This window comes from Panthera leo, chromosome A3 (assembly GCF_018350215.1).
Source record: "Panthera leo isolate Ple1 chromosome A3, P.leo_Ple1_pat1.1, whole genome shotgun sequence".
Taxonomy (NCBI): domain Eukaryota; kingdom Metazoa; phylum Chordata; class Mammalia; order Carnivora; family Felidae; genus Panthera; species Panthera leo.
The window spans coordinates 82,387,630-82,403,697 of NC_056681.1; the positions used below are offsets into that span (position 1 = coordinate 82,387,630).

General features: G+C 48.8%; 1 protein-coding gene across 1 annotated transcript; it reads right to left on the reverse strand.

Moving 5' to 3' along the window:
- Positions 1–8,304: 8,304 nt before the first annotated feature.
- LOC122215046 lies at positions 8,305–13,387 on the reverse strand (the record flags this gene model as incomplete). The annotated part of the gene is given in 2 exon segments (XM_042930218.1): positions 8,305–9,231; positions 9,233–13,387. Coding segments are annotated over 2 exon segments (5,082 nt in total), but the record flags the coding sequence as incomplete, so codon positions are not given.
- Positions 13,388–16,068: the final 2,681 nt, after the last annotated feature.

Genomic DNA, 16,068 nt, shown 5'->3' on the forward strand with positions numbered 1-16,068 from the left:
AATAAATAAATGTTAAAAAAAAATTAAAAATAAATAAATAAATAAATAAACGTTAAAAAAATTTAAAAAAAGAATACAGGTTGTAGAGGTGCCTGGCTGGCTTAGTTGGTAGAGCATGCAACTCTTGATCTCAGCGTTGTGAGCTCTAGCCCCATTTTGGGCATAGAGATTACTTTAAATTTTTTAAATTTTAATTTTAAAAGATATTCTCATCACAAGAAAAAAAAATGCTAGTTGTAGAACCAGACTATTTGGTTGAACTTTTAGCTCCATCACCTACTAGTTGTATGGCCTTAGGAAGTTAATCTCTATGCACTTCAGTTTCCTCATGTATAAAATGAGGATATGGCACAAAAACAGACACATAGACCAATGGAATAGAATAGAAACCCCAGAACTAGACCCACAAACGTATGGCCAACTCATCTTTGACAAAGCAGGAAAGAACATCCAATGGAAAAAAGACAGTCTCTTTAACAAATGGTGCTGGGAGAACTGGACAGCAACATGCAGAAGGTTGAAACTAGACCACTTTCTCACACCATTCACAAAAATAAACTCAAAATGGATAAAGGACCTGAATGTGAGACAGGAAACCATCAAAACCTTAGAGGAGAAAGCAGGAAAAGACCTCTCTGACCTTAGCCGTAGCAATCTCTTACTCGACACATCCCCAAAGGCAAGGGAATTAAAAGCAAAAGTGAATTACTGGGACCTTATGAAGATAAAAATCTTCTGCACAGCAAAGGAAACAACCAACAAAACTAAAAGGCAACCAACGGAATGGGAAAAGATATTTGCAAATGACATATCGGACAAAGGGCTAGTATCCAAAATCTATAAAGAGCTCACCAAACTCCACACCCGAAAAACAAATAACCCAGTGAAGAAATGGGCAGAAAACATGAATAGACACTTCTCTAAAGAAGACATCCAGATGGCCAACAGGCACATGAAAAGATGTTCAATGTCGCTCCTTATCAGGGAAATACAAATCAAAACCACACTCAGATATCACCTCACGCCAGTCAGAGTGGCCAAAATGAACAAATCAGGAGACTATAGATGCTGGAGAGGATGTGGAGAAACGGGAACCCTCTTGCACTGTTGGTGGGAATGCAAATTGGTGCAGCCGCTCTGGAAAGCAGTGTGGAGGTTCCTCAGAAAATTAAAAATAGACCTACCCTATGACCCAGCAATAGCACTGCTGGGAATTTACCCAAGGGATACAGGAGTACTGATGCATAGGGGCACTTGTACCCCAATGTTTATAGCAGCACTCTCAACAATAGCCAAATTATGGAAAGAGCCTAAATGTCCATCAACTGATGAATGGATAAAGAAATTGTGGTTTATATACACAATGGAATACTACGTGGCAATGAGAAAAAATGAAATATGGCCTTTTGTAGCAACGTGGATGGAACTGGAGAGTGTGATGCTAAGTGAAATAAGCCATACAGAGAAAGACAGATACCATATGGTTTCACTCTTATGTGGATCCTGAGAAACGTAACAGAAACCCATGGGGGAGGGGAAGGAAAAAAAAAAAAAAAAAAAGAGGTTAGAGTGGGAGAGAGCCAAAGCATAAGAGACTGTTAAAAACTGAGAACAAACTGAGGGTTGATGGGGGGTGGGAGGGAGGGGAGGGTGGGTAATGGGTATTGAGGAGGGCACCTTTTGGGATGAGCACTGGGTGTTGTATGGAAACCAATTTGACAATAAATTTCATGAAAAAATAAAATAAAATAAAATAAAATGAGGATAAAAGAGGCACATGAATACCAATAATAGTATTTGATAGTAAAACTCTTGCTGAGATTAAATGAGAAGTATTAATATGTGAATTTCTTAGCACCGCCTGGTACATTAGTAAATGCACCAGGTACACAGTAAGTGCCCATGAAATGTTAACTATAATTATTGTAATGGCTATTAAATTAGAAGTTTCAATGGAGGCACCAACATACAATAGATTTTGGATACTAATGTGACTTGTGAGTTAGCCTAATTTGCAGGATTTTCCAAGTAGAGAGCTGAGATCTATTAGAGAAATTACCCAGATCGAGGCTATCAAAGAGTCCTGGTGGTTGGACATGAGGAGAGAAGAATTCCTGGAGCATTGCTTTAGAGTGATAAAGAAGGGGATTGGTAGGCATTGAGCTAAGTATGACTCCTCAGCTTGAAACCCACCCTCTGCACTAGGCTTCAGGATTCTGGGTGGGGGCTCTCCCTTGCCAGCCGCTCATTTTAGGCGCTGCCAGTAGGGGGCGGCAGAGGAGATCACAAGACTGGAGGAAGAAGGGCTTTTTCCTTCCTGCCTGCATACTGTTCCTGTCGCCACCACCCTAGCAATGTTTCTTCACCTTGGCAGCAACAGTTCACGCCACTGGGGTCAGTTGATTGAAATTTAGTTTGCCACCTCCCTCGTGGTTGCTCATGGTTGCTCATGATGGTAGCTCATCACACCCCCTTGGGCATCCTGCGTGAGCCGGCAGGCACCCCCTCCTCAGAGGTCTGAGTTTCAGCTCTGCAGGCCCCTCAACAAGCTTCCACATTAAATAATTCCAAATGCTTTGCGCCCCCAGCCCTCGGTGTGGTAGTGGCTTCATGCAGATGCCGTCTCCATGAAATCTTACTGTCCTTTTGCCTTTCAGTTCTACTTAGTTAACAACTTCCATGTTAACTTTTCTCAGTTAAAATCAACTATGTGGTTTCCGTGTCTTGACTGGATCCTAAGAGGTGGGGAGTGCCTGCCTTCACCCAGACTAAGTGAGAGGGGCGTCAACCAGAGCCCTTAGAGAGCTGGATGTGTGTCCTCTGCAGCTATGGAGGCAAGTGGATGAGTGTCTCGCCCTCACTCACGAAATCTAGAGGCAGGAGACAGGCTGATGAGCTGCTTTGGAAAGAGAATGGATGGGCCCGCATGCCCAGTTTCTCAGGGCATGGAGCATGAGAATGTGTCTCATGGACGTGACCGTAGCCGAATGAGAGAGAGATGGACCAGCGGGGTGGTCTCAGCCAGCCACTGAAAGGCCTACCTGAAGGACTAATGGGACCACAGCTGAAAGGAGAAGGTCTAGGTGATTCTTAGAGACCGTGTGGAGGGAGCAAAGAATCTGCTGCATCCCCACGTTGAGAGGACTCAGGTGAAGCCAGCAGTGGTAGGGTTCCTGAAAGCGGACCCCACGAGAAAATCTGTTTATATGCCTCCGGGCTGGGAGAACAGGGAGCCATCCCACTATAGTACCAGGTGCAAACATACTTGGCCCCCTCCAGCTCCTACCTCCTGTAATCCGAGGGATCTAAAAACAGAGTTAGAACGCTGGGGTGGAGGAAGGAGGACTGGAGCTGGGAGCAGGTGAAGACTGATTACTTCTTCCCCTCCCTCCCCCACCACACCTCATAGCATGCCCTTGTAGGGAGAGGGGAGAAGATGTCACATCAGATTGAGAGTTCTGACTACTTAGGGCTGATATCATAATGGCTACACTGGGACTTTGTGATTTTTCTTTTTTCTTTTAGTGAGAGACAGTGAGAGCATGAGGAGGGGAGGGGGCAGAAGGAAAGAGAGAGAATCCCAAGCAAGCTCTGTGCTCAGCACAGAGCTTGGTGTGGGGCTCGATCCCACGACCCTGGGATCACGACCTGAGCCAAAATCAAGAGTTGGATGCTCAACCGACTGAGCCACACAGGTATCCCAAGACTGTTTATGACTTAAAGCAATAACCTCTTTTTACTTAAAGTGACTAGAAAAATAATGAGGCTTGCAGGATTTGATGCAGGTGAGGGAGAAGAATTACTAACCAGCCCCCCAAAGAGATGATGGGATTTAATTCTAATGTTGCTGTTTGGTGGGGGGGTTGCCTGGGTAGCTCAGTCGGTTGAGAGCATCTGACTTTGGCTCAGGTCGTGATCTCCCAGTTTATGAGTCTGAGCCCCACATCGGGCTCTCTGCTGTCTGTGCAGAGCCTGCTTTGGATCCTCTGTCACCCTCTCTTTCTGCCCCACCCCAGCGTTGTCTCTCTCTCTCAAAAATAAACATTTAGGGGCACCTGGGTGGTTCAGTCGGTTGAGCGTCCAACTTCAGCTCAGGTCATGATCTCACGGGCCGTGGGTTCGAGCCCCGCATTGGGCTCTGTGCTGACAGCTCAGAGCCTGGAGCCTGCTTCAGATTCTGTCTCTCTCTCTCTCTCTCTCTCTCTCTCTCTCTCTCTGTCTCTCCCCCACTCATGCTCTGTCTCTCTCTCTCTCAAAAATAAACATTAAAAATGTTTTAAAACACAAACATTAAAAAAATAAAGTTGCTGTTAGGATTATACATCATACATTCAGCTTTTTCAACTTACAGTCAGATTAGTAATGCTGATAACAGTGTAACTCCTGTTAGTAAGGCATCTTATGTTCTCTAGATATCAGAGATGTTTGTCCTCTACCACTCTCTGCAGGAAAGCTGTGAGCCTTCAGTCAGATTTGCCCTGTTCAAATGTGTCCATGTTTTCTTTGTTTTTAATGGAGAGTAGGGAAGAGCTTTAGTAAAAAGCCCCAGGAAATCTCTTGAGTTCTGTTTAATGTTCCCTTTTTTTCTAAGTACATTTTCAGAAATAAAAAGTACTTTTAGCTCTTAGGGAACTAAGTTTTGCAGTTGACTCTGAACCTGGTCAGACATAGCAGTGGCCATCCGGGAAGGAACATTTTCCTGATCAGGCCAAGGGTGTAAGTAGAAACCGACTGCCCTCCCACCATACATGTCAGGGAGCTTCCAGAAGGCAGACTCCAGCATAGAGAAGATGCTCTGCTGATGTTTTGCTGAACAAACACCGCACTCGCCTCCTCTGTCGACAGTCTGTGAAACTCTTTGTGACAAAATGGACTCCACCTTGTGGTGATACTTGAGAACTGCACCACTAACCTCTGGTTTCCCCCAAGGGCAACCAGGATCACCATCCCCTTTTTCCTAGTCACTTCATACCTCCAGGTCTCTTAAAAAAGGAAAAGCAGGGGCGCCGGGGTGGCTCAGTCAGTTTAGTGTCTGACTTTGGCTCAGGTCATGATCTCGCGGTCTGTGGGTTTGAGCCCCACATCTACGCTGTCAGCTCAGAGCCTGGAGCCTGCTTCGGATTCTGTGTCTTCTTCTGTCTCTGCCCCTCCCCTGCTCATGCTCTGCCTGTCTCTCAAAAATAAACAAACATTAAAAAAAAATTAAAAAGAACAAAGTGTGTGATGTCAAAAATTTTTTTAAAAACAGGAAAAGTATACTGGGGCTCAGTTGGTTGAGCATCCAGCTTTTAATTTTGGCTCAAGTCATAATCTCATAGTTATGAGTTCAAGCCCCACATCAGGCTCTGCGCTGACAGCATGGAGCCTGCTTGGGATTCTCTCTCTCCTTCTTTCTCTGCCCTTCCCCCACTTGCCTGCACACACACAATCTCTCTCTCTCTCTCAGAATAAATAAATAAACTTAAAAAAAAAAAAAAGCCCCAAGTATATCAAAGTAAATATCATGCAGGCATCTTAAACACAATTTGCCTCAAACTGTTGTGGAATCACTGAGCACAACAGTCAAGAAAGACTTATTGAGATGTTGTATGGTGCAACTTAGTACATTTAAGTAGCATGGGGACAGGACCTGTGGGCCAAAAGATCTGCACTTTTACTGTATGAAGCTGGTGGTTATATGCTTAGTGCTCTAGAAGGAGGGGGTGTGCAGGGAGTATTAGATCATAAATGTTTTCTTCAAACTTCTACTCGTAAAACTACTTTCGAAAGAGTTCTCTGGTGCTTATCATTCAGCCTGATACTAACTATCGGTGAGATGTACAGGCAGTCATGAGACCCTTTAAGAACATAGCAACCGGGGGCACTTGGGTGGCTCTGTCGGTTAAGCATCTGACTCTTGATCTCAGCTCAGGTCTTGATCTCAGAGTTGTGAGTTCAGGCCCCATGTTGGGCTCATACTGGGTGTGGAACCTACTTAAAAAAAAAAAAAATGTAGCAACCAGTAGGTATTTGATCCTTGTCAGAACTACGCAGGTTCTAGACTGGCCTTCTAGGTCAAAAGTAAACATTTTTCTGCTTCTATCCCTCATCAAAACCATCTATATTCTTTATTCTCCAAGTCTCTATATCCTCTTCTATCAGTAATATGCATTTTCTTTGATTTTTTCAAAGCCACAATAGGCTAGGTGCTTTAAAAACATTTTCACATTTAATCCTACAATAACCTGAGAGACTGACAGATGTTACCATGACCATTTCACCAATGAAGAAATCTAGGCAGATGGGCTCAGAGGCTTTCAATAACTTGCCCAAGGCCACGCAATTAATGAGTGGGGGAGTAGGATTTGAACTAGGGCAGCTGGATTGACAAACAGACTCTTTCCACCAAGCCACGCTGCCTCTTGGTTGATAGGATTTTCATCTACTCAGGTTTAGAAACTGGAAATTAGTAAGGTGTTCTTGATTCCTCTCTCTCCTTCACCCACATGTGAAGATGGTTTACTGACACCACCTCCTAAATGACACTGGCACTTGTCCTTTCTTCTTTCCCACCGCCATCATCTTACTTTGGCCCTTCCCCGTCTCTCATATGAAATACTGCAAGAGCCTCCTAACAGGGTCCCTGTCTTTCCTGCACACTACCCCACTGAAGAGAGGTCCTGGTTTTAAAATCTAGATCTGCAGAGGTACAACCCTCCCCAGAGGACATTTGGGCACATGTATCAAGAGCCTTAACAACATCTATACCCTTTCAATCAGTAATTCTATTTCTGTGACTCTACCTACAAAAAAGAATCCCGCGTATATAGAAAAAGCTAAATGCACAAATAAATGATGGGGTTTTGGAATGGTGGGGGTTAGGAGCTGACGGCCAAGAAAGAATTCTTGAGATGTCTTTGGTGCAAAAAAGGTGATTTTATTAAAGCACGGGGGCAGAAGCTGTGGGCAGAAAGAGCTGCATTGGGGTGGTGAAGAGCGACTGGTTATATACTATGGAGTTGGGGGCCGCAAAGGCAAAAGGGAGACCCCCAGAAGGACTTTCATATGCTAAAAAGGACTCAGAAGATGCCAGGGACCTTGCCATTGTCAAACTAAGGCTGTTTTCCCTCTAGTAAGGCATTACCATTACAACAATAGGGGGTTCCTGGAGAAAATATATACTCTGTGTTTGTCTCAAGTATTTGTCAATGGGCTACAGGTTATAAGGAAAATTAATTTTACCAGCCGTTTCCTTATTGCCTTTGTTCCCCACATCACTTTGGGGGGAGGGTGATATTGGGACTCCAGGAAACTGAGTCTACAGGTTTTTGGAGATTAGGCTATGGATAAGATTGCCTTTTTCTTGTAATTTACTAAGATAGTTGTAAACTGATGGAGACTCCTGTCCTGCACGACTGTGATCTCTATCAGCTGTTTGTTTTTCTTCCTTTCCTTTGTGCCTGAGGAATATCACATATGTTCCACCTGGGGGTGGGGTGTCAGCTTGCCTTATGCTCCCTCATCACAAAGACGGTGAGGGTGATGAGGTTTTTGGGTGATAGTTCGGTTCATGGGGTCCTGAGCCAATGGCCAAGAAAGAATTCTTGAAGACGTCTTTGGTGCTGTTATGCCCAGAATTCGTGATCCCCAAAGACCACTAGGGAGCCGAGTCCGATGCAAAAGCAAAAGAACCTTTATTCGAGCTAGCTCGAGCTCAATCCCCTACCTGCACCGACGCAGCGGTGAGATACCAGGGAGAGAGAGCGAGTTTCAAAAGGACAAAGGTTTTATTGGGGCCCAGGGGCAGTTGGTGAGGTAACGGCTGTGGCCTCAGCCGATTGGCTGGGGAAGGGTCCGAGTCCTGTTAGACAGGTGAGGGGGGGGGTTACTCAAGGGGAGGAGGTGTGGTCAAGGTGAAGGACACAGAACAAGATGGAGTCGGCCGGCATAGGCCCGCCCTTTCATTCCCCCCTTGTCATGTAACTTACGGACCCAATCATGGGACCGGCTGCATTTATGGTGACAAGGGGAACAGAGTTTGGAAGTTTACGCTAAGTTCTGGGAAGCATGTGTCCCTGGGGTGGCTCTGGGAGGTCTAATTAAGTATTGTCCCTGAGCTGGTATCTATGATCTGCCAGGTGATGTTTTGGGGGGTGTGGGGACTCCCAGTAGCATGAGCAATGACAAGCAGAGTTAACAGAGTTACCAATATTAGGTGGGTCGAATGTGCTGTAACTTGAGCTTGAGCTTGAGCGGGTTGTGTTGGTCCCGACTGATGGCCCATCGCGTGACGAAGTCCTTCCGGATCGAGGAGGGGTCCGCTGGCTGAACGTGGGTGTGATGGACCCAGGTCGCGATGCCGTCTACTTTGAGAGCGGTGGGGGTTGTCAGCACTACAATGTAGGGTCCCTTCCAGCGCGGCTCGAGAGTCTCTCGGTGGTGCCTCTTGACATAGACCCAGTCTCTCGGCTTGTACTGATGAGGTGTCGGGGTCGGGCCAGCCTCGTAGATGGCACGGAGGCGCGGCCAAATATCCTCGTGCGCCCTCTGGAGCCCTCTCAAGGAAAGAAAAAGTTCTTGATCTTTAAACTCTGCAAGAAGTTCAGCTCGAAGGCTGGGAATAACAGGGGGTGGCCTGCCAAACATGATCTCGTAGGGAGTAAAACCCAGAGTGTAAGGAGTGTTTCTAACCTGGTAAAGGGCGTACGGTAGGAGAGTCACCCAGTCCCCGCCAGTCTCCATGGTTAATTTGGTAAGGGTCTCTTTTAGGGTTCTATTCATTCTTTCTACCTGTCCTGAGCTCTGGGGCCTATAAGCACAATGTAATTTCCAGTTTGCCCCCACCGCCTTGGCTACTGCCTGTGTTACCTGAGAGATAAAAGCTGGTCCATTGTCTGATCCTACCATGGCAGGAAAACCATACCTGGGTAAGATGTCTTCTAGTAGCTTCTTAGCCACCGTCTGAGCCGTTTCATGCTTGGTTGGGTATGCCTCCACCCAGCCAGAGAAGGTGTCTGTAAATACTAAAAGATATTTATAACCATACTTTCCTGGTTTGACTTCAGTGAAGTCGACTTCCCATTGGGCTCCCGGTCTGGTGCCTCTGAGCCTGGTTCCTTTTTTATTTGATGTGGCTTTCGCGTTGGTGAGTTGGCAGGTCTTGCAGGCAGATACAACTTGCTCTATTTTGGTGTCCTGTTGGTGAATCTTGATTCCGGCATGTCGGATTAAGTCTTTTAATTTTCGGGCCCCCCATGTGAGTAGACCGATGCATGTGCTCTAATATTGAGACTCCGAGCCGGTCTGGCAGCACGAGCTCCTTGTTAGGTGTATACCACCATCCCTTTATCTCCTGGGCCATGGGGAGTTTCTTGATCCGCTGTAACTCCTCCTGGGAGTATTTGGGCTGGTCTGGTAAAACTGGGTCTCCCGGGTCTGGTAGTTGTATGGTCATGGTGGGGACTGGAGTAAGGGCTACTGCCTTGGCTGCCTGGTCAGCCTTTCGATTACCTCTAGCTACTGGGTTATCAGCTTTTTGGTGCCCTTGGCAGTGGATAATGGCTAGCTTGGCAGGAAGCCATAAGGCCGTAAGCAGGTTAAGTATCTCCTGCTTATTTTTTATAGTCCGTCCTTCTGCCGTCAGTAACCCCCTCTCCTGATAAATTGCCCCATGAATATGAGCTGTGGCAAATGCATAACGGCTGTCTGTGTAGATGTTAAGCCGTTTTCCAGCTCCCAGCATCAGCGCCTTGGTGAGGGCTATGAGCTCCGCTCGCTGGGCTGACGTTCCGGAGGGTAGAGCCTCCGCCCATACGGTGTCCATTTCGGTGACCACCGCTGCACCCGCATACCTGTGTCCATCTCGCACAAAGCTGCTGCCATCAGTGAACCAAGTAGCCTCGGCATCGGGGAGGGGCTGGTCGGTCAGGTCCATCCGGAATCCATGTACTTGTTCCAGGATTCCCGCACAGTCATGTAGTGGAGCACCTAGGTCAGGGTCGGGCAGCAGGGTTGCAGGATTGAGGGCTGCACTGGGGTGGAACCGCACTCGTGGAGGGTTGAGTAGGAGGCTCTGGTAATGGGTCACACGTGTATTGCTCATCCATCTATCAGGAGGCTGTTTTAGGACCCCTTCAATGGCGTGTGGGGTTGTGATCCAGATCTCCTGTCCTAGGGTCAGTTTGTCTGCATCCTTGACTAGGAGTGCTGTCGCCGCAATAATTCTTAGGCATGGCGGCCAGCCGGCAGCCACTGGGTCTAGTTTCTTAGACAGGTAAGCCACTGGGCGGTTCCAGGGGCCTAAGGCTTGAGTTAGAACCCCTTTTGCTATTCCCTTATGTTCGTCTACAAAGAGGTGGAAGGGTTTCATAATGTCTGGTAGGCCCAGGGCTGGGGCACTTAGGAGGGCCTTTTTTAACTGATTAAAGGCAATTTCTTCTTTTTCAGTCCATTTAAATGTTTTCCCTTCTTTGGTAGCTTCATATAGGGGCCTGGCGATCTCAGCAAAACCTGGAACCCAGAGGCGGCAGTAGCCGGCTGATCCTAGGAATTCCCTCACTTCTCTTCGGGAGGTGGGAGTAGGGATCTTTAGGACAGTTTCTTTTCTGGCATCTGATAACCGCCGCTGTCCGCCCTCCAGGATATATCCCAGGTAACTTACCCTCTCCCTGCATATCTGAGCCTTCTTCGCGGATGCCCGGTACCCTAAAGCTCCCAGGGTAGCCAGCAGGTCCTGGGTCCCTCGCTCACAGTCTTTGGCCATGTCAGCAGCAATCAGGATGTCATCTACGTACTGTAGGAGGGTGAGGCCAGGGTGCTCCCTTCTGTACTCACCCAGGTCCTCGTGTAGTGCCTCGTCGAAGATGGTGGGTGAATTTTTGAATCCCTGAGGTAGCCGTGTCCAGGTGAGTTGCCCACTGTAGCCCTCCTCCGGATCATGCCACTCGAAGGCGAACAGGGGTTGGCTCTGGGGTGCCAGCGGCAGACTGAAGAAGGCGTCCTTTAAATCTAGTACAGTATACCAGACCCTGGGGGGCGCCAAGGAGCTCAAGAGAGTATATGGGTTGGGAACAGTTGGGTGTATGTCCGCGACCCTCTTATTTACTTCCCGGAGGTCTTGTACCGGTCGGTAGTCATTTGTGTGAGGCTTTTTGACCGGCAGTAAGGGGGTGTTCCAGGCAGACTGGCAGGGAACTAGTACCCCTAGGCTTCGTAGTCTCCGGATGTGTGGCTGGATCCCCTTCCGGGCCTCCTGTGACATGGGGTATTGTTTGATCCTTACCGGACTCTCTCCTGGCTTGAGCTCTACCAGGACTGGGGTCCTATGAGCGGCTAGTCCCATCCCCCCCCCAGTCTCTGCCCAAACCGAGGGGAATTCTTGTAGCCATCTGTCTATATTATCCTCTCTCGGGAGCGCCTCCTGGTGGAGGAGGTATTCATCCTCCAGTTTCATGGTCAGGACCTGGATGGGGTGGCCCTTGCCATCGGTGACCTGAGGCCCCCCTTGTCTGAAAGTTATCTGAGCTCCAATCTTGGTCAGTAAGTCCCGTCCTAACAGCGGGTAGGGGCATTCTGGTATTACCATAAAGGAGTGGGATACCCGGCCCGTTCCCAAATCTACTGTTCTTCGGGTAGTCCATGAATACTGGCTCATACCAGTTGCCCCTTGTACCCAGGACTTCTTGCTGGCTAGTTTTCCTTGTGGGGTGCGGAGGACCGAATGTTGTGCTCCGGTGTCGACAAGGAAGTCAACAGGGGTCCCCTCCACTTTAAGAGTTACCCTGGGTTCGGGGAGAGGGTCCGAACCCCGACTCCCCTAATCACTTAGTTCATCTAGCTCTAGGACTTTTACTCGATCAGTCTTGCTTCCTTTCCCGCCGGCCCTTTTCAGACAATCTCGGGCCCAATGCCCTATCTCCTTGCAGTATGCGCACTGATCCTTCTGCAGCCTCTGCTTCCCCCCTTTGGTGGTTCTTTTACCTTTTCTTGTGTCATCTGCCAGCTGCCGGAGATGGCGGTCTCGTTCCTCAGGGGAGTCAGCAGTGGTAGCTAGTAGTATTCTGGCCAGGTCTCGAGTCTGCTTACTGCTGGCAGTCGCCATGGCGCGGGCCTGCTTGTCCTCAGGAAGCTCCCGGTTATTATATACCTTTTCGGCTACCACCAGTAAGTCCTGCAGACTTTTTTCTCCTAGTCTATCTATTTTCTGTAATTTTCTCCTAATGTCTATGGCCGATTGGTTTACAAAGGCCATGATAACAGCTGCCTTGCTTTCCGGAGCCTCTGGATCCATGGGGGTATAGGTACGGAATGCCTCCATGATCCGTTCTAAAAAGGCAGCCGGAGATTCATCTTTTCCCTGTTGTACATTTCCTACCTTGGCCAAATTGGTTGGCTTTCTAGCAGCCATTCGGAGACCCCCCATTAGAGTCTGGCGGTAGACCCGGAGCCTCTCCTTACCTTCTGCCGTGTTGAAATCCCACTGGGGCCGAGTTAAGGGGAAGGAGGCATCTATCTGAGCCTGGTTGGTGGTGGGATTCCCGTCTGTGCCCGGAACTAGTTTTCGGGCCTCGTTGACGATTCTTTCTCTTTCTTCAGTCGTGAACAGGACCTGCAAAAGCTGCTGGCAATCGTCCCACGTGGGCTGATGGGTAAAAAGAACAGAGTCTAATAAATCAATAAGCCCTGCCGGTTTCTCGGAAAACTTAGGATTCTGAGCTTTCCAATTGTAGAGGTCACTAGTGGCGAAAGGCCAATAGTGATGGGGCTGGTTCCCCTCCGCGTCTGGGGGTCCGGTGGCTCGCAGGGGCAGAATAGTGGAGTCGGCGGCGGAGGCGGATTGCTCCCTCTGAGCCCTTTGTCTGGTGAAGGGCGGGCTTCCCACTGGAGCGTTTCCGCCTCCCGCTCTCGGAACAGCATCTGCCTCCCCCGGAGGGGGAGGATGGTGTTCTTCCAGCATCCTAGAGGGGTTATACGAGGGAGGAAAAATTAATTCTTCTTCAGTACCCCCCTGTAAGACAGGGTAGAGGGGTGCTGAAGGCTGGATAAGACTTTTCTTCTTCTTTGTCCCCTGCAAAGCAAGAATGGGTTTTGGCTCCGGAGGGAGCGGGGCTAGGAAGGGTTTAAGCCAAGAGGGTGGGTCTTCCACAAGGTCCCGCCAAGTGATAATGTAAGGGAGCTGATCAAGATGGCCCGTCTTAGGCTAAGAGATGATACTCCTGACTCGGTGGATGGTAGGGAGGTCGAAGGTCCCCTCTGGTGGCCATCCGACATTGAAAGTTGGCCACTCGCTAGAACAAAAAAACTGCCACCGACCCTTTCGGACTTCCACACTGAGGTTGTTAGCTCTTCCCCTCACATCCTTAAAGTGATCAATCATAATACTTAGAGGAGTAGTCTGAGTCTGTCCCATAACGTCCGTCCAGTAAGTCCACAGAACAAAACAGAGAAACACAAAAACAGACAAACAGAGGGCCCCTAGAAAATCTTCCAACTCCATGGAAGCAACACTGAAAGCTAGCTTAGACATTTGAGGGGATTCCACGTCCCTCCAAAACCGATGAGGGGATTCCACGTCCCTCCAAAGACGACGGCCTCACACCGACCAGCGGGAGCGACCCGCCTCGTCTCAGACCTTTGAGGGGATTCCACGTCCCTCCAGAAGGGAGAATCGGAACGTCTTCCGAAACTCCCGGCCCGTGGTCCTCCAGTGCGTCCACTTAGACCGCGTCGGGCACTACCAGAACTCCAGAAGTGAGCTCACACAGAAAAGACAGAACAAACAAACAGACACTAACCGTGGCCAGTCAGGCTCTCCGGGTCGGGGGTCCCTCAGGGGTCTTGGGGATCCCGGGCCGAGCCCCCAAATGTTATGCCCAGAATTCGTGATCCCCAAAGACCACTAGGGAGCCGAGTCCGATGCAAAAGCAAAAGAACCTTTATTCGAGCTAGCTCGAGCTCAATCCCCTACCTGCACCGACGCAGCGGTGAGATACCAGGGAGAGAGAGCGAGTTTCAAAAGGACAAAGGTTTTATTGGGGCCCAGGGGCAGTTGGTGAGGTAACGGCTGTGGCCTCAGCCGATTGGCTGGGGAAGGGTCCGAGTCCTGTTAGACAGGTGAGGGGGGGGGTTACTCAAGGGGAGGAGGTGTGGTCAAGGTGAAGGACACAGAACAAGATGGAGTCGGCCGGCATAGGCCCGCCCTTTCAGTGCAAAAAGGTGATTTTATTGAAGCACGGGGACAGGACCCGTGGGCAGGAAGAGCTGCCCCAGGATCAGGAGGAGAGACTGGTTTTACACTATGGAGTTGGGGGAGATAAAGTCCAGGGGAAGTTTCCAGTGAGCTTTTCATATGCTAAAGAAGACTCACAGGATACACGAGGGCTAGCTACTGTCACGCTAAGATTGTTTTTCTCTCTAGCAAAGCATTAACATCAAGACAGTAGATGGGGCGCCTGAGTGGCTCAGTCGGTTAAGCGGCCGACTTCGGCTCAGGTCATGATCTCACGGTCCGTGAGTTTGAGCCCCGCGTCGGGCTCTGTGCTGACAGCTCAGAGCCTGGAGCCTGTTTCAGATACTGTGTCTCCCTCTCTCTGACCCTCCCCCGTTCATGCTCTGTCTCTTTCTGTCTCAAAAAAAAAAAAGACAGGGAGTTCCTAGAGAAATGTTTTACTCAAGTATTTGTCAATGAGCTGCAGGTTGTAGGGAAATTTAGTTCTATCTGCCATTTCCTTTTGCCTTTGTTTCTCACTTCAGGGGCAGTATTATTGTTGTGGTATATTCATCCTCTACAACTTTTTTAAAACTCCATTAGGGAACAAACTGTCTAAATTAGTTCATTTTGGGGCCTGGGGGGCTCAGTTGGTTAAGCATCCAACTCTTGGTTGGCTAAGGTCGTGATCTTGAGGTTCATGGGTTCAAGCCCCGCAACGGGCTCGACGCTGACAGTGTGGAGCCCACTTGGGATTCTCTCTTGCACGCGCGCTCTCTCTCTCTCTCTCTCTCTCTCTCTCTCCCCTATCTCCCCCTCGGTCCCTCCCCCATGCTCACTCACATGCTCTCTCTTCTCCCTCAAAAATAAATAAACTTTAAAAAATAGTCCTTTTCAATTCTAAACTAATAGGAAATTGTGCCCCAGGCCATCCTGGGGAGGTCCTTGGAAGCCCCTGCAGCATGGGTCATCCTTTGTCACTGTGGAGGCCCCCACTATCTCAGTTTGCCTGGTTCCCTCAGGTCTAATATCTCCCTAGCTTACATGCCACCCTTGGGGACACATGGATATTTGGTGGGGCCATTCCTTGCTGTTCCTTTCCAAGGTCTGGCCACCTCCCGAGGTGTTGTCCAGGAGCAGGGCACCCAGCCCTGGACCCCTCCCCCAGCCTGAGGATCCCTCGCCTGGTGAAAGTTCACCAGTGCCTGCCCTCGCAGGTCTCCCTCGGAGCCATTCCCTGTCTCCTCCTCCTCCGGTCACTGAATCACCTCCGGGGGTTTAGGCTTTTGAAAACAAAGCCAGGAAGGGAAGTGTTTTGTAGGCAACTTCTTTCAGCTCCCACAAATCTCCTTGGAGGAAAGTAAATACAAAGCCCACCACCTGCTTGAGGAGGAAGGAAGAAAAATAGGGGGAGAAATCCCACATTAGTATCTTAAAAAATTATCTTACCTTGAGAAGCTGGAGCAAGCAGTGTCAAAGTGTGAATATTAGACATGAAGTCTGTGGCTGCACAGAGATGCTGACGTAGTCTGGGCATCAACGCATTCACCCACTCATTTATTCCAGATGCAAATTTCTGAAGTTTTGGTGAAGATGGTTGAAAGAACAGATATTATCACAGCGACTGCACTTGGCTTTTCCAGTTTTATAGTCTCTGAATGCCTATAGAAATCTCTCTCCTGCCTGTAGCTTTTTCTTGGCCCTATGACCGATGATCCCATGTTCATCGCCTGCCCTGCCTTCTGAACCTCACCTCCATGTCTCCAGCCGATGGAGAAAAGCACGCCTCCTTTCACTTTATGTCCCAAACCAACCTTGTTGTTGTTGCCCTGAGCCAGCTTCCTCTGCACATGTCATTCCTGTCAATGAGATGGGAGTGTATA